The 22,984-nt window shown below is 41.0% G+C and overlaps 1 protein-coding gene across 4 annotated transcripts; it reads left to right on the top strand.

Moving 5' to 3' along the window:
- Positions 1-1,006: 1,006 nt before the first annotated feature.
- Positions 1,007-22,825, top strand: zfyve28 (zinc finger, FYVE domain containing 28). 4 transcript variants are annotated; one of them, XM_031278935.2, is made up of 15 exons: positions 1,007-1,385; positions 13,318-13,458; positions 15,670-15,749; positions 16,137-16,274; positions 16,460-16,662; positions 16,817-16,906; positions 17,050-17,139; positions 17,233-17,334; positions 17,453-18,988; positions 19,255-19,350; positions 19,789-19,952; positions 20,045-20,161; positions 20,493-20,597; positions 20,722-20,825; positions 20,932-22,825. In XM_031278935.2, exons 2-15 carry the CDS (start codon positions 13,422-13,424, stop codon positions 21,061-21,063), a joined length of 2,994 nt encoding a protein of 997 aa, XP_031134795.1. In that variant the 5' UTR covers positions 1,007-1,385; positions 13,318-13,421; the 3' UTR covers positions 21,064-22,825. The 4 variants fall into 4 exon arrangements, with proteins under 4 accessions (XP_031134795.1, XP_031134794.1, XP_031134793.1 ...); XM_031278934.2 differs by lacking the exon at positions 15,670-15,749 and having other exon boundaries at positions 20,496-20,597; XM_031278933.2 differs by lacking the exon at positions 15,670-15,749.
- Positions 22,826-22,984: the final 159 nt, after the last annotated feature.

The following is a 22,984-nucleotide window of genomic DNA, read 5'->3' as shown; positions in this document are numbered from 1 at the left end:
TTAAAACTGAGCAAACTCAGATGTCAACCCTCTGCTGATGAAGACGGTTGAAAGCTCCAGAACAAGTGAGTGGACCTTGAGCTTAGATTGTTTTGCCACCTCCTGTTTCAAGAATGATTTGCACAACTCAATTTACATGTCTGATACAAAGTAGGCCTAACTCAGTAACTTGAATTTAAGTTCCACTTTGCTCAAATTTTTTTTTTGCTCATTGTTACTTTACTTGAATCATTAGAAGTCTGTCTTCTGAAGAGGTAAAGTTTATTTGTGCTGAACTCAAACACAACTATTTTGAAAGCCAATCATGGTCTAATTTGCAACTTACACAAGTTTAATGTGGTAACTTTCGCACATTTCCGAGAATGATCTTTTCAGTGAAGTAGGAGACATCTTGTATCCAGTAGTCAAACTTTTGAAATTAAAAATATTTTCATATCCACAGAATCTAGATTTTTCAATGAAGGAGAAGGATTAGGCCTAGATGTAATTTTAAGAAATTTTAACTGGGTAATAAAAAATTTTTTTTGGTGGTAAAAACATAACAGACACGAATCATGAAAAGTGGAGTATTTCTTTTATAAATAAACATGCCTGGAAGGGATCTTTAAAAACAAAACAAAAAAGCAGTCACACTACAAAGCTTATGTGGCTTATTGCACATATTATACATAGGCTACTGTGAACCTTTGCACACCCCCTGATCAATACGTTTGCACACATTGCAGTAAACCGTACAGCCTTCCTTCGTTCCCTTTGTAAAACTATTATAAATTAGGCTACATATTTGTTATTTTGTAATAGAGTCTTTTTTAACACACTTTTTATTGTAATATATCAATTCTGTATTTATGTTATTGACTGTAGCAGTACTTTGCTGATTCTGATTACATTGTCTGTTTTTAATCATATTTCCGACCAAAAGCGGTTGGGAACACTGTATTTAGGAGCAGCACTTGAAGGCATCACTTCCTGGGAAAGTGGGAGGTGAATGTTGTCAACGTGACTGTCATCAAGTAGAGGCAGAGAACAGCGGAGCTTCGGAGCCGTCGGTGCTCCGGTTGTCTGTATCGTCGGGACTTGCAAAGTGGCCGGGCGGGGGAGACAGGCAGCCAACCTCGCGATTCAGGGAAAATGGAAATAAGTCGTTTTTTTCGAATATATCCCTTGTAAGCTTTTAGGGCCGTGTTGTAACGTTCAGGAGAACTTACCGTACATTGTGTTTTGTACATTTTGCGTTTTTTAACCCACCAGCGGTAGCTAGCTTAGCAACCAGCCGCTGATACTGTCAGACACACAGGTACAGGATAGGAGAGGAGGGGTTAGTGACAAAGGAAGGTGGCGAGGTAACGATGAACCGCTTTCGAAAGTGGCTGTATAAGCCAAAGGTAAGTTATCCTGCATTCACACTCTGTGTCAGCTCTGCAGTCAGTCATTTTTTATGCATAGCTTTGGAGATAGCTAGCACAACAGCCGATCAGACTGGCTCGCTAGCCTGATCACTTCATAAACTGCCACACATCTGCTAACGTTAGCCTGTGTTCCTGATGTTACACTGTACAGAATTAACCAGTAGCTATCCCTTTGTTGTTGTTGTTGTTGTTGTTGATGCACTGTTATAGACTAACAGTGTACACTGAATTATACTGATTGATTTCCAGCTCTCTTCAGCTGGTATTGCCATTAATGTATTGTTGAAGTGATTTTCTTTCGGTTTTATAGTCCCAAATTACTTGTAAAACCTTATTAGTTAAAAATATAATAGCAACAAGAACAGACACAATAATGATAAAACAATAATAAAAACCGTATTAATGTCAATAATAATAATGTCATACAGAATAAGACGTTTTTGATAGGAAAGTAAATAAAAGTAAATAAAAAGTTTATAGCATTTTAGGGTGGCAACTAATATTTCATTATCAATTAATCTGTAGGTTATTTCTCAATTAACTGTTTAACCATTAAGTAAATATATAAACATTCCAATCACAATTCCCTGAAGCCCAAGGTGAGGTATTGACATTCCTTGTTTTCTCATAGTCCAAAGCCCAAAGATATTTAATTTACTATCACATAAGACAAAGAAAATCAGCATGTTGGGTATTTAAGCTTGAAAATTGACTTGAAGTGATTATTAAAATAGTTATTTTTCTCTAATTGTTTAATTACATGTGTAATTGTTTCAGCTCTGTTGTATTTAAATGGGTTCAGTTTGTTTGTTGATTGTAGACATGACCCCAAACTGGATAAATTGTTGTTAAAAGCAAAACATATCAAATCAACTACTGCTCAGGCCCAAGACACACCATTTGTAGGCAAAATCATCCCTTTTAGGGTGAGCTAGTAATGGATGTGGAAACATGCCTGACACAGCAGAGGAAGTATTGAAGGCTTGATCGCCTTGTTAAATGAACAGTTTAATAAAAGCCAACTGCAGCCCTTTTTAGTTTGAGTGGATTTGATTATTTCTCCAGGGAGGGAATTCCTGTTCACTTGTAGGTTTTAGGAGGGGAAATCGTAAAGCACTCTACTTTATGCGATGACTTGCACACTGCATCAATCTGAAGAAAGTTGTGATTGATCAGTATATGATTTTTTTGTGCTGTTTCATCATAAAGCATTTAGAGTTTCACTCAAGTAATAAACAGTCACAGATTTTGTGCCCAAGTTGGATTAAGAAACTTTTAACTGGTCTACTTCTAGAGAATTCTGAGCTTTAGATGTTTTAATTTTTAACATGGGTTTACAGCCTACCGGTATATGCACTCATCACCTTGCCCCAATTACTCATATGCTCTTATGGAAAGTTTTCTATTTACTGGGAAGACAGCACATTTGATGCACAAATGATGCATACCACTTGTACTACACAGTATTCTAATGCAGCCTCCTCTGGAGGATGGGTACAAAAGGTTATTGTTATCAACTGCAGAGCATTTATATAAAAACATGAATTTACAAAAAATATTGAATTCCTTCAAATTATTTAACTCTTTTTTACTCTTTTTGTACTTTTGTACTAATAATCTTGACTTTTTATAAAAAGGCTGAAGTTCTCTTCTCTAGTCCACACACTCAAGTAGAGAGGCCAGAATAACATTTTAGTGTGTTTAATGCAATAGAAAATATACTGCAGACAGCCTCTTAAACAAGTTGGGGACTGTGGTGCATTGGCATAGAAAATAATTTTTTTTTGCTTTACTTAAAAGGTTTGTCAGTATGCTATATATATATATATATATATATATATATATAAAAAAAATAGTCAGTATAAGTTGATAGGTCAGTCTCTCATATAATAGAAGACCACTGCATTTCCATATCAAACATTAACAGTAATTGGGAGTTTTTGCAACAGTAATGTCAGACGGGGATAAAATAAAATGCCTGTAATTATATATTAGCCACCTGCTCTTTACCACATATACACACCTGCGTCACTCCTCTTTTCTCTGTTTAACCATGTTTGCTGTCACAGCATTTTGGCGGTCTATTGTTGAGGTTAGGTCTAAGTTTTGGGGTTCACCAGAGTATTGTCACATTCATGAATGACTACTGACTCTGAAGTGCTGAGCTATTACATCAGTGCATTTTCTGCCAAATCACAGCCATGGTAGGAATTAACAAAATAACACATAAGTCTGTGGGTTTTAAATGATCAGTTCTGCCTCAAAGGAGTGAAGAAAGGAATCGCTTAAAGCCTCTGTAATTATGCCAATCAGTATAAAAAGACAACAGTAATGAAAGGACGGTTCAGATCACTTTGTGCTCTTACTACTGAACAGCAGCTAAGCTAGCAAGTAGTTTCTGTTTTGCACAGAGAGAAAATATTTCTGTGGTAATTAAAATCTGTGCCCAACCCACAAAGCATTGTCATTTTGCATCAACAGTAAGCCATTTATTATTGAACTATGTTCTCCTGGAGACAGAAAAATGTTGAATCAGCATGTTCCCTTGACTGAAGCGGAGCTATTGATATTTCCAGAGCTGCTCTTTACTTTCCTAGAGAAGTCCCACTGAGGAGGACTTTATTTTGCCCCTGCTACACAATCCCTTCCCAGTGTGTTAGAGAGTAGTAGTATGCACCTCTGTGCGGGACATAATGTACCTGTCTATTTCATCTGACTCTGTCATCAAAGTGCCAACTTCTGGAAAAAGATGAATGTATAAGAATGGATTGTCCCGCTCTTCTGTAAGTCTGTGGGGAAAAGGCTGTAACATAGTTAACTCGCCCAAAGTAAGGATATCTTTCACGTTCCTTCTAGGCCTTTAACTGATTTAGCCAGTTTTTTTTTTTGGGGGGGGGGGGCTTTTTTCCCTTTATTTCAGAGTGATAGTGGATAGACAGGAAAGGTTGGAGGATGACACGCAGGTCAGATTCGAACCCGGGCCGCTGCAAAGGCCTCAGCCTACATGGGGCACACGGTCTTACTGGGTGAGCTAGAGGTCACCCTCATTTAGCCAGTTTTTTGTGTGAATATAATGCAATATCTGCAAAAGAGATCTTACATCTCGCTCTAGGTATTTTGTGTGCTTTTATTTGACTGCTTATAAGTTGAACTTTCATTCTGAAGAAAAAAGTTTTAGGAAGGTATAGAGGCTTTGGAGAGGGTGAAATCAGGGGAGAAAAAAAAATCTGCTTCAGCACACATCCCTGCACTCCCAAACAAAGACGAGACCTGGCTCATGTTTCCGAGCAGTCAAAATGGCCACTGTCTACTCACCTCTCATTCATCAGCGGCAAACTTGCAGAGTGACTGGTGGCGCGAGAGAGAGAGATGTCAGGAGGCTAAACATGTACACTTCCTCTGTAGCCTGTGTTCCTCTCTTGGTTGTTATTCCATCAGGCATTCAGGAGCCGACCTTCAGCTCCACACCACCTCATCTGTCAATGTGACGGGCTCATAGCTTGCACCGGGTGCACTCTCCTCCATCTACAGGATACTACTAATTTGCCTTTAATTCCCCGATCTCCCCACCGGACAGTTTAGTGCGTGGGTAGCTGATACTTTCTGCACTCCTTAACGAAATGCCAAACAGATATCAGTGTGTAACAACGTAGGCTGTTATCAAGTGAATGAACATATGTAATGTTAATGCCTGATTAGGTCATCCAACATCTAACAGGTCACTGATTCTAGAAGAATATAATTATATATAATGGTTCTCTTAACAGAGTTGACCATAAGAAAAGTTCTCAGTTTAAAAGTAGTTTTTCAGTGTAACTTTCTTTTTATACTTTTTGTATTTATTTCACAAATTCCATTTATTTCTTATGTCATATTATGTCAACAGTTTAGTTATTTATTCATTTAGTGTAGCATAAATATATAGCCTGAAAAGCTACATTTCTTACCTCCACATGCTTTGTTATGCAGCTTTAGCTTTAGTATATAGTAAAATAAAAGACCAATTTTAAAACATCAAACTACAGTTTACAAGACACAAAGTCCACGTAGGCACACAGAGGAAAACTAGGGTCAACATGGTCGGCAGGGCATTCAATTCAATTCAGTATAGTTCACTCAATGGCCACCAGTGTGGTTAATAACAAGGAATTTCTGAAAATTCCACATATTGCGTTAACTCCATACTGGTAGTGGACACAGTAACAAAGCCTGTACAATATAATGCAAATCAATACAATAATACAGTACAAAAGACTATATTTACAGCCCTAAGGCCGTAGCAAATATTTTTTATTATCAATGAAATATTTTTATGAATCGAATAATCATGACATGTTCATTAAATGCCCATCACAATTCCCTAAAGCCCAAGTTGGCATGTTCAAATATCTTGTTTTGTCCGAGCAGTCCAAAATCCAAATGTATTCCATTTGCAATCCCAAAAAACTAATAAAACCAGCGAATGTTTACATTTGATAAACTAGAACCAATGATGTATGGGATTCGTTTTTAAAAAATGATCTATCTAATTGTTGTTGGGCTTATCATTTCAGCTCAATCAGTGGTGTGAAATTGTTTGTGTGTGCATGTTAATGAAACAGACAAGACATGTAAGTATTTATCATGGTTATAAATCATTGTCAAGTCACCATAAAAGATGCTTTAGAGATTTGTGTCTACACTGTCAAAAAACCCGACATGTTGACAGCTGATGGTTTCGACAAAGCAACACATTTTTACTTATCATTCACTCAGGAGCCACTTTTTCTTCTGTTGACAGCTTTGTGGGCCCTAGGAAATGTTCATCTATAAAGAGGTGATTATGACACATGGTTAAAACAGCTATAGATGTCTAATTAAAAAAACGCTCAAATCTGTGTGGAAGTGGAGGCAGGTTGAATAGAGTTATGGATGGCTATTTCTAATGCTTTTTAAAAATCTGTGACTGCTATTGAAAACCCAAGATGTATTTTCAAGTACAAATTGTCTTTAAGTTGATACACCATGAACTCAGTTGATGATGACTTTTGAATAATATTAAAGTTGAGATTTTTGTTTTCAGATTGTTTGTAATCATGTAACAAAAAAATCTAAATTCAGTTAAATAAGTATATGGTTTGTACTGTACAAAGGGCCAACCACCTGGAGCTGAAACAATTAGTAGACTGACAGAAAATTAATTGGCAACACTTTTTAATAATCTGTTGATCGTTTCAGTTGGTCGATCAACCAAAAATGCTTAGCACTGGTTCCATCTTCTTAAATGTGAGTATTTGCTGCTTTTCTTTTGTCCATTTTAAACGGTATATCTTTTTGTCTTGGACTGTTTGAAGACATCAACTTGGACCTTTAGGAAATCATGATGGGCATTCTTCACAATTTTCTGACATATTATAGACCAAACGATTAATAAACAATAATCGTCAGTAATATATAACCATGTATAAAAAATATAGTATTATAAGCTGTAGCTGTACCTGGCTGTAGGAGGTTCTGCTGTTTACATGATTTACCTCACCTTCTTGTTTGCCCTTCATTTGGCATTTATCACTACCCTGGTTTGTTTGTGAATATTGCTAACATGCTAGTGGAAGAACTGAGAGCAGGTGAAGCGATTTGTCTTTGCAAAGTTGATTCTGCACTGTTGGCACAGAGTCGAAGGAAGAGGGAAAGGCAAACTGCTGAAGCGTGGCTTCATATTTAGCCTTGTTTCTGGAGTTCTTTGTGGATGTCCCATTCTGCTTACCCACCAGCCATGCGGTAATTGATTTGGTGTCAGCTGCCGGGATTTAGAGAGCTGACCCTAGTGCAGCTCGAGACAGGCCAGGCGATTGAAGGCTTATTTTAAATGCATTGCAGGATTGGGGAATCAGGGCCCACTGTCCAAGGTGTTGGAAAGCGATGATTGAAAGAAAATAGCTGTGGAAGAAGAGTGAGATTTAAAGGTACCACAGAGAATAAGCTTGTCCTGTTATCGACTTAGAAGCTGCCCTCATTTTCTACACCACATTTCTTATTGGTAATAATTGGTATCCTCTCTGATCATGGGCTCAAATTCCTCTCTTCATTGTCACTGATGATAAACATAAAGCATGCATTCAAGGTGCCCTTTGTCTATATTATGAGTCTGATTGTTCTAGGAAGAGCCAGCAAATGAAATGCCATCCCTTCTGCTCTGGGCGCTGTCTTATCAGCAGGGAAGAATTGGAGGGAGAGGAGGAGAACAGTAGGCCTGTATTTTTGGGATTAGATTTTGGCCTTGGTTACAGTTGGCAGAAGATAAAATGAGAGGATGTCTCTCTTTAGCAGCTCTACTGTTTGTTCTTACCGGCCTGGGTGATAATAAATCCTGAAGAATTGACAAATTCAAACAAGATTTTTGATAAACATTGGTATTTCAACTAATATTTGAATGAGAAACAATGTGTACAATAGATGGATATTAAAATATACAGTATATGTGTTCTCATCCTGTAGTTTTCATGTGCCAGAGGGGAGTGACAGAAGTACAGTATTTTTTTTAATATGCCTTTTTAATGAGGGAAAGATGGTATAAATGAAGTTCAGGATGCAATCCCAGTTGCACAAGCATGTTGACATGCATACAGTTAATCTTCGCAGATAGCAATCAAAGATGTGTGTTGACTAACACACGTACTGCTGCTATCCACGGCTGTCATTGTGTGTAATTTGGGACAGCCGGGGCAATGCCAGTTCTCAGTCACCATTCGTAACAATGAAAGGCATGCAGACAGAATAAGCCTCACTGTAAGTCATGCACATCCTCAGCAGTGAAGAGGGGATGTGGGTCAAAATGGCACAGAGCAATCATGACAGATTCATTCTTAAATGTTGGGCATGGCAGTATTTTCTGTCGCTGGTGTTTTTTATAAAGATAGTGGGCATGCATCTTCACCAATCTTGTTGTCTCTTCAGGATTCATACACTCCATGAAAAATGTCAAATTGTTGATTTTGTAAATCTAAAATTCCCCTTCCCCTCTGTAGACACAATTTAACAGCCAGTTCTTGATTGTATAACCAGATTATTTCTTGCATAAGAACTTCCCTGCAATTGCTGGGAAGAGGGGTGTCCCCACGTGTCACCACACGACCATCAGGGGATCCTAGACACGACGTAGCCACCTAAATCCTCAACGCCCCCCCTATGTCACCTTGGCCTGTCATGCTAAACCATGTGCCAGGCACATACACAGGTCATTGCTTAGTCCAAATGCCAGATTAGGGCAACCCTCTAAGAGGAGACAAACATGCAGATTATGCCTTCAGTCCAGATGGGCAGACCACTGAATATATTGAGTCAATGAAGTTAAATCTGTAGTCTGCTGTGGATCCAACTTTCAGCTGGTTAGTGCAGACATACTCCTCAGCTGTGATTAGTGCCATTGATTTTAATTGCACATTTATTTTATAGAAAATTTGAAACTGTATTAAAATATAAATGATTTTAAGATAGTCTGAGTTTATGCCTGAAAAGTCACCTCAATAACTTTTTAGCTGCAGAAGACAACTCTGGTTGAGGGAAAAAACTCCCGAGATAAGCTGAACATGAACGGAATGAATGAAGGCCTCAACGGCCGAAACGCGTTGCCTTGTTTTAATGATTTAGCCAAGAAATATAATAAAGGCTTTTTAAACTTTACCCTCCCAAATGTCTCAGTGTCCTTCAACCCTTGTGCACTTGCATCTCCAAGCTGAAGAGCACTGGAAGGACACACTTTCTACACACCCTAGCAGCACTCCATGCAGACTGCATTGTGACTGATTATACTTTTATTCTGCCAAACGTAGGAAGTTTCCTTGTTTGTTACCAAAACGGTTGTCTCTCATACCAGGACTTTAATGCTGAGTCCTGAATAATAAATAAGGTGATGAACTCTATCCGGCTGCTTTTTTCCCAGTCTGCCAACTGACTGCATGAAGCAGAGTGAACTGGTTTCCCCCTCCTACAATATTTGCCTCTGCTCCTTGGAAGGCAGCCAGAAGGCAGCAAATTGAGCCTGGAATAGAGTATGGAGGGCAGAGGCAAGGTTTCTCCTAAGTCCCTTAAGTGGGCTCAATGTGCACGCACTGATGCTATGGAGGTTCATGAAGCATTAGCCTGACGGCCTCCATCGTCCGCAATGTCCGAATAGAAATGAAGCCCAGAATCAGCCGCTCAAGAAGAAAGCTGGCTGAGTTGATGAAAATGTTGATCGTACAGCACAGCATCAGGCAACTCCCTTTAACACGCTTCAATAAGAGTCACATTGTCGCCTGTTATTGATTTTAACGTTAAACTAAAGGGACAGAAATTTCACTGAGTCATTGTGAAAAGATGTGATTTAGGGGGCTTAACAGTAATTGTCACTCTGAAAACCTAATAGTCGGAAATAATGGGTTTGTGACCGCAATGGATAGAGTTTTTGAGTCATCTCAAAGGGAGGGCACCCAGGACAACTGACAGCAGGAGAGTGGCACGCCACAGGGGGCAGGAGCCAAATCAGCTGAATCATTTCCTCACATACGCAAGGTAGAGCTGTCATTGGGATGATGACACAACTCGCAAGTTCAGGAGTCAGATCCACAGATGTTCACACACTTACTTTTGTATAACATTTTTAATACCCTTATTTATAGGTATTTTCCAACTTCTTCATTTAATTGTTCGGCCTACTTGTCAATTTGTTTTCTTTTTTTTTTTGTCACCATATCTTAATTTTTTTCAGTCTGGAGGTTTGTAAAGTTGCAATTTTTTTGGCTTTTTTAATAGTTGCAGGGTACTGTAAGACCAAATCTTTTTTACCATTTACTCTATACTTGTCATGTACATGTTCAGGTAAATATTTTACTCTGTGCCAACCTATGTTATGTAAGCAGACAGCTTACCTTCTCTTGTGCAACTGGCTTCTGGTTCTCACACTGGTGTCAGAAATGGTGATGAAGTTAGATTCATCATCTTTTCAATCCTTTTTTTAAAATATTTGATAAATGATTATTTCATGGTACACCAAACTTGTAGACCAAGCAGCTTGAACATCACTGTCTATCTGAAAGTAAATCAGCATGTCTTGAACATTGCTTGCCTTTGACGTTTCCCCCATGATGCAATGCTGCAGGAATGTTCCCTCTTGTGTGAGGAATGCAGCAGGAGGAGGCTTTAGGATGGCGTCTGTCTCAAATACTTCTTTTCTTCCTCCATCAGCGTTGGCCTATATGCTTCAGAAATCTCAAAATGAATGCCACCAATCTGTGGGCCGTGTGGTGCCTCTGCTAGAAAAAGGTCTTGCACTGTCTCCCTCTTGTTTCCTGTTTGGTCATCATGACATTTGTATCATAGGCTCACTCATTGTTGTGCCGTTGTGTAAAGTCCAGTCTTGTCTGACTCCTGACTGGTGCCTTTCTCACTGTTCAGAGGTTCAATTTGGATGTAAAGATAAATACCTCTTTTTACAGTGGGTTTGTTTGCTTCCTTGTTTAATTAAGATTTCAGTTGTGCTCATTTCCTATTAGACTACACATTTAGAGAAACCCACTCAAATGTATTACCATTGTAGTAATGCCAATGCAATGATGGATATTACTATTTACAGTCTACTGATTATTTTCTATTATTTTGCTATAAAAACCGGCGCGGTCTATTCCCATTCATCACAGATTATTTATATATAGAGCATGTATGTGACCTTGTTAAGAAAGAACACTTGAGGAGAGTGTGCAACACTAGATTTGCCTGCCGAATTACAGACTCAGAGTTGCCTGTTTGGATTAAATGCCAAGTATGTGTCCTGCTGAAGTATCCTTGAGCAAAAAAAGAAGTGGCAATCAGCTCTAATCCAGCACTGCTATTCTGTAACTCACCCTAGTGCAGCTCTGTTTTACCTGTGGACAAGTGAAAACTCAATTATCACATAGTAAAGGACCATACTAGTTGTTTCAAAAATTGCACCTGCATTACCACCCAACAAAACCATGGCATTGACAAAAACAAAGGTTACTTATTGTCAAAATATAGCTCTCACCATGTTCATTTTAATATAGTGACATATCTCAGTCCTTCAAATAACCTTTAAAATATAAAATATTTTCCCCCTACTCACAGTTATAATGCGACAAGTACCCCAGCTGTAGGTTATATATCTGTGTTTTCTCCTTGCTGTTTGTTTCATTATTAATGAGAGAGAGTGAGGGAACAGCACCAAGTATCATATTCAGAGAGGAAAGCGAGGGCCCACGGGGAGCGCATCACGCAACAGGAAGCACTGCAAACTTAAGGGAAAAGGTCCTGCGAGAGGTTTCAGTAAATACCAGTATTCAGTTTGACTTCATGAAAACATTTCCAGACAGCCTGTTTGCTGGCGTAGCTCTCCCTTCTTCCAATCTGCACTGTCATGCTGTCCATTTTAAATTCCTGTACCGTCATTGGGTCCTTGTGGTTTGTTATGATGCACCTCTGCATGTGGTCGCCATTTTCAAAACCATTAACCTTTCGATTAACGTGAGCCTTCCCTAGGGGGGGGGGGGGGATGTGTGTGTGTATGTGTGTGTGTGTGTGCGCGCGCTTCTGTCTGTGTGTGGCTGCAGAGAAATGTCCTATGCCTTCATGGACCAGTGGGATGGACAGAGATACACACAAAACAAACACACACACACACACACACACACACACACACACACACACTCTCAGGGGAGCATGGTGGGAGATAATGACAAGTTCTCTACCAGTGCCAGCCTCTCTAATTACACCCACTCTTCTGGGGAGCTTTCACACTATATTAGCCTTTGTTAACTCCTCTTGTCAGGATTAATGCCGTTTTTTATCATTTACCTTCGCATACTTGTTGAAAGTGTGTTTATGTATGAATATGAATTTTGCCTTGTGTTTGCTCATAAATCAACAGAATACCTTGGCAAAATGGGAGAACAATCTTGTTGTTAAGCTGGCCTATACAATGCCCTACTTGCCTGATTTTATTTTTGTCCCTACAGATTGGAAGTATGTTGCTGTATCAAGCTTCTGTTATGTTAGAGCCGTATTGCCTTGACATGACTGCTCCTTCTACATCACTCTTTCTCAGTTTTGTGGCTTATTTGCATAAGTTTACGGTTTATATGCCTAAAGCAGAAGGTGGCCAAAAGAGATAAATTCACTGTTGGTTATATACAGAGTGGGTGAAACTATGCTGACTTAAATACTCCACCTGTTAACACCAAAGTGCTGTAATAACATAGTGTTGTTGTAACCAGGGGATTTGCTGAACAAAATATGTAATTCATGTGTTCACTTGCCCACAGTTAGAAAACCACTAGGCATCAAGCTGATTTTCTGGAAACTGCAGCTGTCCATGCCTGACACTGTATTTTTCTGTCACAGTTTAGGAAGATTCTGTTTCAGTCATTCCCGTGATAACAGAAAAACATAGCATGTTATCTCGAGACTTCCAAGGCTTGGCCCGGCCCGTACTCTGTTTGGTGTTAAATAGAAATCTTGTTTGCTTTGAAATTTAGTAATTTCCTCTGCTGTTGTTTTGAAATGTACGGTTGGCTCAGATGATTTAACGGCTGTTGGAGCTCTGATAATGTATTTGTGAACCAGGGCAACAGATATAATTATTGAATTTGATGGCTTGCTTATGATGTTTGGTTATCAGTCTCTCATGAAGCCTTGACAGTGTGTCTGGAACTGAGACCCACAGGATATGTTAACACATACAAATAATCATTTTGCTTTGTTAAAATGATGAGGTGCTCAAACTCTAATAGCCAGAATAGTAATAGATACTCACTTATCAAGGGACAGAAAACCCCAGTGTCATTCAAAGACATCACCCATCACCACATTGTTTCTCATAAACAGCTATACCGGTTTTGAAAATGACTTCCTTCTGTCTCTTTGTGTTTCTGTGCAGAGGACGGACCCTCAGCTCCTGGCCCAGTTCTACTACGCTGATGAAGAGCTGAATCTTGTGGCCACTGAGCTGGACGGCCTCGACGGCAGGAAGGACCCTCAGAGATGTACCCTATTGGTCAACCAGTTCCGGTCTTGTCAGGTCAGCAGGGAGAAACTATCAGTCATCTTCTTTCTGTGTCTTTCATTTCACGAAGGATAAAGTTCAGCCTTTGTGAATTAGTGTTATTTCATTCATTTATCATTAGTATAGCCCTAGAGTTGGAATATAGTTAGAGGATAGGTTCATAATATTTCAAGTCAGGTGCTCATATAAACATTGAAACAGGTTTTGCTTCCTGTAATCATTCTCTTTTCATACTGGCCATTAAGAGATCCTTCCCTAATGCGCTTTATATGGAAGTCATGGGGACAAAATCCACTGTCCTCGTTTTGTGGAAAATTGTATTCAAAACTTTATCTGAAACTACTATGGGACATCAGCAATCTTAATTTGACAAACCAAGTGGGTATCTTCCAAAGTTACAGTGTTTTTAGTATCAAAGGCCCTCTGTATGTTCCCCATTGTTCTCCTGTTTAGCTGTAGTGGAAGAATAGTAACAAAAATAGGAACTTTGTACTAAAAACAACTAAAAAAAGATATCAGCTTGAGTTGTCAAACTTGAATAGCCTCACGTTTTAGATACTTAAACCTTTAAATACATTTTTGCATTGAAGGACAATGGATTTTGTCCCACATCACTTGGGAGAAGCAGATTAGGAAGGGATTTTGTAATAGCCAGTATGAACAGGAGGGATGATTACAGCAAGCAAAACCTGTTTCAATGTTTATATGACCACCGACTCTGAGCCATGAATTCTTATGTTTATTTTAAATTCTTTTCGTACACATAATCACCTGAATGGAACTTTGGGTTTGGCCTGGAAGCTAAAAATAGACATCCACCCTTATCAGCCCTTTCAGGATTACAAGACGGGTTTCTTACACAAAGCAGTTCTGCTGATAAGATGAGATAGACTTTGTCATGTGTCATGTGGGTTATTAGTAAATTGTTACAAGAGCGGCATTTTAAAACTGTAGCTTTGATCGAGTTCAAATTGTGTTTAGAACAAGAATTAGGCCAGAAATGTCTTTTTCTCTCTCTTTTTATTTTTATTTATGCAAATACTGCTGAATGAAACACTGGATATGAATGTATGGTAAGTTGTTGTATGTGGTGATACAGGTTCAGGTCTTTATGTGGTCAGGGGGCTGAGAGGAGGTGATGCTGTGCATGAGTGATGGCTGCCATGCTGCATCATGCTGAGAGAGCTGGAGGTGGTGGAGGGAGGTCGTCATCCGGCCCGTTGTGCCTTAGCCTCCCCCCACCGCCACAGCACACAGGGAAGAACCACTTAATAAGGTCATCACTTGATCCCTGACTGTTCTGCCTCTTTCCCTTCCATCCTTCCCTCTGACAATCTGTCACCTTGTTTTTTCTTCAGTACGTCTGTGCAGTTTCTTTCTCTTTTCATTGTTTTGATGCTCTTCGTCCTCTTTCGTACCTACTTAGTTTTTTTAAATCCATTTAGTTACCACCCCAAATTGATCAAGCTAAGGCTTTTCATCAGAAGGAGTTGAATGATTAGCTCTGTCTTGATAGGATGGGTCCGTACCTCAAATTAGTCTCTCATTTTGTCTATTTCTCTACAAGTTGCAGTGAAAATGTTTAACGGCAAACTCTCAGCACTTGTATGTTCAGAGAGGAGTCTTTTCAGCGGCGTGCCTCCTCAAGGGTTTTAGAGAATGAATTAAGCAGCATGATACCCCACAGCCCCGAGGCCCCAAGAATAGAAGGCAAGTGCACTCAAGCCAAATTTGCACTTGAACCTGCCACTGCTGCTATCAGCTCTTATTCATGGGCCTCTGTGGGGGTTGCTGGCATGCTGCTCATATTATGTTGGCATGGCTGTTCTTACAGTGCGGCCTGCTGGAACAGGCAAGCGAGTATGTGTGTGTTTGAGATGGACAGAGATTGAGTTAGATGGCGTACTCAAGAGACAGAGGAAGAGAATAGGTCAGAGATTGTTAAAGGAGTGAGGGGTAGGCTGTAAAAAAGGATAGAGGCCAGTCTTTTATCAGACACAGGTATTACACCAGAGTCACTACCTCTGGATGATTTGAAACCAACAGCAGTGAAGGTTATCATTGGTGTCCCCTGCTGGGAGACGCTCACAGACAGTGGGGTGGTACTCAGACACACCAAGACAGACACACACACACACACACACACACACACACACACAGCACACGGCCATAAAGGAATCAGTGGTTAAGCTCCCCTTCTCAAAGCTTTTTAATCTTTCTCCTCAGGGCCAGCAGAGAAAGACGCAGTGCTGTGCCTGACAAGATTACAGTGCACAGTGCAGCTGCGGTTGAGTGAAAGGCTCATTGTAAGTCATTGTTATGGCTGTTGTACATGCCAGCGGCACATAAGCTCTTGATTAGCTCTTGCTGTGTGTGACACTGCATTTTCACTGCTGGAATTATGGGCTTCAGTTTTGTGTTTTTATTGAGGGAGAATGTAACTGCAAGGGCCATAATGGTCTCATGTACTTGTCAAATTGTCTCTTATTCACTTCCTAATCAATGGTCTTTAAACGCTGAAATACAATGGCCTTCCTGAAAGAGAGGAAGTCTGGATTATTAACCAACATTAGTTACTTAAAGTAAACACAGAGAAAATAGTTTTTGCAGGAACAGATTTTCACCCACTCATGTTTGTCCCTCCAAGTAGTTTGTTCAATTTTGTTTTCTGTCACTCTTGTGCTCATTTGCAGGACAACGTGTTGAACATTGTCAATCAGATCATGGATGAATGTATTCCTAACGACCGGGCCAACAGAGACTTCTGTGTCAAGTTCCCAGAGGAGATTCGCCATGACAACTTGGCAGGGCAGCTGTGGTTTGGGGCTGAGGTAGTGTATTCCCTCCAGCATCAGTCCAGAAGAAAACAACCTTGCACAAGTCCTACACATGTGCATAGAAATATTGTATTTTTTTTTTTTACAAATGTATTTTTTATAAACATTGCAAATGTTATTTTTTCAGTTTCATTTCTGTACAAGGCAAGATGATTTATGATGTACGTGTTCCTATGCAGTGTTTGGCCGCCGGCTCCATCATCATGAACAGGGAGATAGAGAGTATAGCAATGAGGCCCCTGGCTAAGGACCTTACACACAGCCTGGAGGAGGTACGCAATATCACCAGAGACCAGGCCCTGAGAGACCTCAACATGTACACGGACCGCATGAAGGACGCATTGCGACATTTCGACAGCCTTTTTGCTGAGTTTGAGCTCAGGTAAATGAATGGCCAGACATTATTGGCAATTGTAGCAATGAGATTAATCCGCATTCATCATTGTCTCAAGGATTCTTGGATGCAAGTTTGCCAAAATCATTCAACAAAGCTGTGAATGTCATTACATTCCACTTTCTTTTTCTTCCATTACCAGTTATGTGTCAGCCATGGTGCCTGTGAAGTCTCCCAAAGAATACTATGTACAGCAGGAGGTGATTGTGCTCTTCTGTGAGACTGTGGAGAGGTGAGTTTACTGAGGAATATTTTATGCAATTGCAGCCTATAGAGCACTGCTGACATCATCTGGAATTTACCAGAATCGAAAAAATATCTGGAGAAAATGTGGTTGTCTTTTATCGTGTATTTTTCCCTGTTCTGTCATCCCAGGGCCCTAAAGCTGGGCTATCTCACACAAGACATGATCGATGACTATGAACCTGCACTGATGTTTACAATTCCCAGACTAGCCATTGTGTGGTAAGTGTTGCCTGTCCTTTCCATTCTTCCACCCACTTCCTTGTTCTCTACTCTATCCTGCCTTCTTATAGAATTTTAAACACATTTTTTTAGTGGGCTGGTTGTGTATTCAGAGGGACCTCTCAACCTAGACCGAAAATCAGAGGACATGTCTGAGCTTTTCTGGCCTTTTCGCACTTTATTGAAGAAAATCAGGTACAGTCCGTAAATATTGAACATCACAAAATCACAATCACAAATCTTTTTTAAGATCTTTTTTCAGATATTTTTTCCTCCATCACAATGTTAAAACTATCTTACAATGCTTTTGCAGAGACCTGCTGCAGACCCTGACTGGGGAGGAGTTGATGACACTGGAAAGGAATCTGTGTATCTCTCAGGACGGGGAATTGTCCACAGACAGCTCACCAGCTCCAGTCCAAGAGAATCACTCATTCTGCAGCCCCGCTAATGACACCTCCAAGGGGGAGAGTGAGGGGGAGCAGGAGCTTCTGGCTCAGTTTGTCTGTTCCAGCCAGGAGGAGGAGCTGGCAGAAGTGGAAAAGGGCTGGGAGGAGGTGGAAACAGAGAAGGGGAAGGAGGAGCAGGAGCAGGAGCAGGAGCAGGGCCTGCTGTGTGAGGAGGCAGAGGAGGCCGAATTGGCCTGCTCCATGCAGTACGATGAGGAGGAACTCGAGCAGCTCAACATGATGGTGTATCGCGTGGGGGACGAGATGTCCACCCTTCTGTCGCCTCCCAGCCAGGGTCAGTCCCCAGCACACCATCCCCACAGAGGAGACACAGGAGGCTCTAGTGGGGCTTCCAGCACTGAGGCCTCTCCCCACAGGCTCCTGGTGAGCCGGGGAAGGACAGGCATCTATGTAGAGGAGGAGGACAAGGTCTTCTTCATGGAGGACCTGGACACAGCAGGAGACAGCATCACCAGCATTTCAAGAGAGGCCTGTCGTTGTATTGCCTCGCCTTCCAAAGCACCAGAGTCTGCTTGTCCCGAGCAGCGCAAACCGGGACCACAGCCAGACCCTACCAGGAACGGTTGGTACTCTGAAGCCCAGTCAGAGCAGCCATGCCCACAGCCACGCAGCCAGAACACACACTGTCCTAATGCAAAGCGCCCTCCTTGCACTTCCGCTCCTGGCTCTGAATCTCTGCCTTACACCAACGGGTGGGAGATGGGTTCGGAGGGGACAGCGTCTGAAACGGCTGAGGTCATCGCCCACCGTATGGGTGGAATGAAGCTGTCTGCCACGGTCATCTTCAACCCTCGCTCCCCCAGCTTGACGGAGCTTGCTGTGGATAAGCTACTGCTGCCGCGGCCCGCTCCCTCTGAGATTGAGACCTGTGGCCCTCTGGTGGCCACTCACTGCCTGCTCAACTCTTGTGTCTGTTGTGGGAGCTGTGAGGATGGCCACGAGGATGCCATCGCCACAGAGACCACTGGACTTGGGTTAGGCCTCACCCTGGGATTGGACAAACACTGTAAGACCGCAGCCCCCAGCCCTGTCATCCAGTCTTCTGCTTGCCGGCTGCCCCCACGAGGTCATGAGCCTCACAGTAAGGGTGAGCTCGCCCAGTTGACTCCCCCTTCTTCCCGCTGCTCAGCAGAGACCCTGGAAGAGGAATCAAACTCCCAGCTCTGTGAGAAGTGCCTGGTCGTGGCTCCAGGGCATCAGGCTCAGGACTGTGGCTCCAGTGAAGGGGATGGACCCTCCCCGTGCAACCACCAGCTGAGGAACGAAAAGAGACAGCAGGCCAGAGGAGGTCGACAGAGGGACAAGGAGACAGATAAGGACAAGCCAGGAACTAAAGACTCAAAGAGGGACACCAAAGAGGACAGCAGGAGGAGCTCCAGGTGTGTCATTTTTTCTAAATTCTTTTACTAGCTTTTTGATTTATTTGGGGATGTATGATCTCGACACAATCATCCATCAACAAAAATATCTGTTTTAATTAACCATATTTCATCAAATACTTTGAATTATTTTGTTGCTTTCATCCATTGTCTCTCATTTTGCACATTTTCACACATTTCATACACTTTTGTGTATAAACATTTTATTCTGTACTTCTTTTATTTCTCCCGTTTCTTTTTTCCCTATTTGTTTGTTGTTTTGTTAGTTTTCAGAGCTCTCCCCTCAGCTCTGTGTCAGGTAGTGACTGTGAGAGTGTGTCGGTCACCACATGTAGTCTGTCAAGCAGTGCATACACTCCCAGGTAACTCATCACTGTGTGACTGTGTCACTGTAAAAACTGAGTCCTTGCATATTAGATAAAAAGATCGCTTTGTTGATTTTCAGTCTTTATGCAGTCCTTTGTTCACATTCAGCAATCGATTGAAGTGTCAGTCACTCTTTCCCATATGAGCTACAGGTGACAGCATTAATTTGCCTCCTTAGACTGTAGATTTAATTAGACAGACAGTAGTATTGATTTCCATGTACATTCTGTACAGTATATTTAATGATAACAGCATATTCCTGGCAATTTGTAATGTTATGTAGGGAATGGATTTGTTTCCTTTTATTTTATATGCATTATTCATACTTTTTAACTTAAAGATTAAAATCTACAATGGATGAAATATGAATTGAATATGTAATTTGTATTTTAACAGTTTAACAATCTTGCCCCGTCTATCACCACTCCCTCCAGCCCTGTCAGCAGTCTGACCCCTAGCTCAGGGATGTCAGAAGACCTGGACCATCAGGAGATCCAGCTGGCCCTGCAAAATGCCAAGTTGGCTGCCAGGAACAAGATCCGTTCACGCTTCCACAGCAGCAGCGACCTCATCCACCGTCTCTTTGTCTGTATATCAGGTAAAAGCTCTCACGCTGTTAGTCGCTCTCCCTCCACCTCTTTTTTGTTTTCTCTTGTGCTGACATCCATTATGTGTTCTGCTGTGATGTAGGGGTTGCTGATCAGCTGCAGACCAACTATGCTAGTGACCTTCGCAGCATCCTCAAGACTCTGTTTGAAGTCATGGCAACCAAGTGTGAGGAGGGAGACAATGATAACCAGAAGAAAGGTGAGGAACATGTCTTTGATATACAATATGTTACAGTACATTGTCCCTTATTAATATAATACAGACTTCAAAACTGCCTAAAAAATGGTTATCTCTAAAATATCTTACCGAACTATGAGAAGCAGAGTGTTTTTATTGGCCCAGATACTGTAGACAAACTTCATTGGCCCCTGATGCTCAAAATATATCTGCTTGTGAAGATTTAATATTGCCTGTAAACTTTGTCTACACTATATTGTCTAACTGGTCCATAACTCTGCAGCAGGGCAAATACAAACAATAATCAATCACGCACTACACCAGTTTTAGTTTCTTCTTCTATGGTGTCCAGCAGGTCCTGTTCTGCGTAGTGCCGTGCTGGAAGACTGTGCTCTCTGTCAGGAGACCATTTCTTCATCAGAATTGGCAGCCAAGGCCCGGGACGGCCAATTCGAAGGTCAGAAAATCCAAAAAACGGACCCACTCTGAGTTTAGTTGTAATGTTAGATGTTTCTTTTCTCTGCAGCAGGTGTACTGATGGTGACAGGCCTACTTTGTGTTAACGGTTTCTGTCTGTGTAGACCCACCAGACTGGGTCCCCGATGAAGCCTGCAACTCCTGCATTGCCTGCAAGGCTCCCTTCACTGTCATCCGCAGGAAGCATCACTGTAGAAGCTGTGGAAAGGTACATTGAGTCTCAAAGTTCTCAGTTTAATGTGTATGTGATCAAACTGATGATTCATACATCATGTGGATAGTAACTGATAACATTACATACTGTGTCATTTCAGATCTTCTGCTCTCGCTGCTCTTCCCATTCTGCTCCTTTGCCCCGGTATGGCCAGGTGAAGCCCGTCAGGGTTTGCACACACTGCTACATGTTTCATGTCACGCCCTTCTACAGCGACAAGGCCGGCATCTAATCCAAGATTGTCACCGAAAGCACACAGTCTACTACGACAAGCATATGCAACGGACAGATCCAGGGCTGTGTACAAAGCAAATACCACACTGCTCTGGTAAACTTAATGGCCATCATCGTACCTGCTAAGCAAGGCTTTAAGAGTGAGGCCATTACAGATAACAGATTAGAGAGACAAGACACACACAGCCACAAGTGATAATTCGTTCCGTTTCTGTTGCTTCGGAGAGACTGGCAACCAAAGGGTTTGATTTCAGTGCCCAGCCAACACACAAAAATGATTCACAAATGCCTGTCTGACTACAGTATAGAGGTGCAAAAGAGAGAGTGGACAGATTTTGAACTGGCATTGTGCAACAGTCCTCTGTAGCAGTTTGCAGCACAAAATCACAACAGGCCACCTTGTTTGTTTTGTTGGCTTTAGGTGTAAATGAAAGGACTTGTGACAAATTTTCCTGCTTTAGCGAGCTTCCTACATTTGTGCCAGGGCTCCCATGCGACTCGGTTTACTCAAAAGAATGTAAGTCATGATAACCATGTAAATAAGGATGATTCTGGTAATAGCTACACTACAATGTCTTCAGTAAACAGTTGCTATTTATATGGGAACTGGAAAGCAATCTTCACCATGCTACCAGTCCCAGTAAAGCAAAAATGAATTTATATTGAGATTCTTTAATGCTTTTAATGGCAATGAATGTGTAATTCTGTATCACTTTGTAAAATGGTTCCAAGATGTTTGACCTTTCACCTCTTGATGGCAATGGGCTGCGCCCACTGCTTTTAAAGTTGCACCATGGCATGTATTGTTTTCTCTGGGGACTCCGCTGCACACTGAGATGGATAAAAGGGATTCATTAGTCATCACTGTCAGGTCTTGAAGGCCCCCTAGTGGAGAGTTGACCTCTCTTCCGCAGTGTTCTCATCACCATGTTGTGTACAATTTGTTCTGAACCAGAGGCCTTCTCAGGTGCTGGCCTACAGACTACAGGCCGATTATTGTCTATTGATTTCTCTTCCTCACACTTGTTATAGTGCAAAATTGTGACTACTAACTGCAATGGTCCTGCACATTTTAGAGACAACACTTGGCTGTTTAAATGTAGTTATTGGCCATTTCTGAGGAGATAAGTTGTCCTGATTTGGGTTTACACTAAATTATTTTCAGCTTTGGCTCCGGTGGTACTGTTGGACAGGAACAGATATTTTGTTCCCGGACTGACATCATTTGCACCTGACTTCCTTTCTGCTCTTGAATCTTCTTCCATTGCAATGACCGCATACAAAGTATCTTCCATGCTCATAATATATCACAGTTTTTTACTTTGTACATCTGAATTGTCTGAAGTGGCCAATCTACAAATTTGGACCTTTAAACATTATTGATGAAATATTACATCATGTCCATTCTGCTCTGACGTAAAGCAGTTTCTCAGGCATTACATAATCAAAATCACTTACTACTCTTGGATCTTATTTTCATCAAAGAACATAAACTCACTTTAAAAAGGTATGTTTTTTTTTTTTTCCTTTTATAAATAACAAGAATAATGTATGAAGCTATAATTACTTTTATGTAAAATACGGTACAAGGAATCATGCAGTAATTAAAGGGCGGGATATCCTATTATTGTTTCAGAGCTTGGTCTTATTTTGTAAAATTTCCATGATAAGAGCTGTGTAAAATATTCAACAAACAAACAATGTTATATAGTTTTAAATGCGATGAACATTGAAATAAATAAATTTTTCCTGTTTAAAAATGTGGACTGATAACATTTACTCTTTACTTTTACAGCAAAGCGTCATTGAATTTCTGCCTTGAAATGTGTCAGTAGATTTGTGTCCTGAATTGATCAACATACTGTCCATTGTATTCCAAGCAAAAAGATCCAGGTCCTGCCCACTATTTGGTAATGTCA

The sequence above is a fragment of the Sander lucioperca genome, chromosome 18 (genome assembly GCF_008315115.2).
Source record: "Sander lucioperca isolate FBNREF2018 chromosome 18, SLUC_FBN_1.2, whole genome shotgun sequence".
Lineage (NCBI taxonomy): Eukaryota > Metazoa > Chordata > Actinopteri > Perciformes > Percidae > Sander > Sander lucioperca.
Note: the sequence above shows the minus strand (reverse complement) of the source record. Positions and strands in the feature narration are given on the sequence as shown.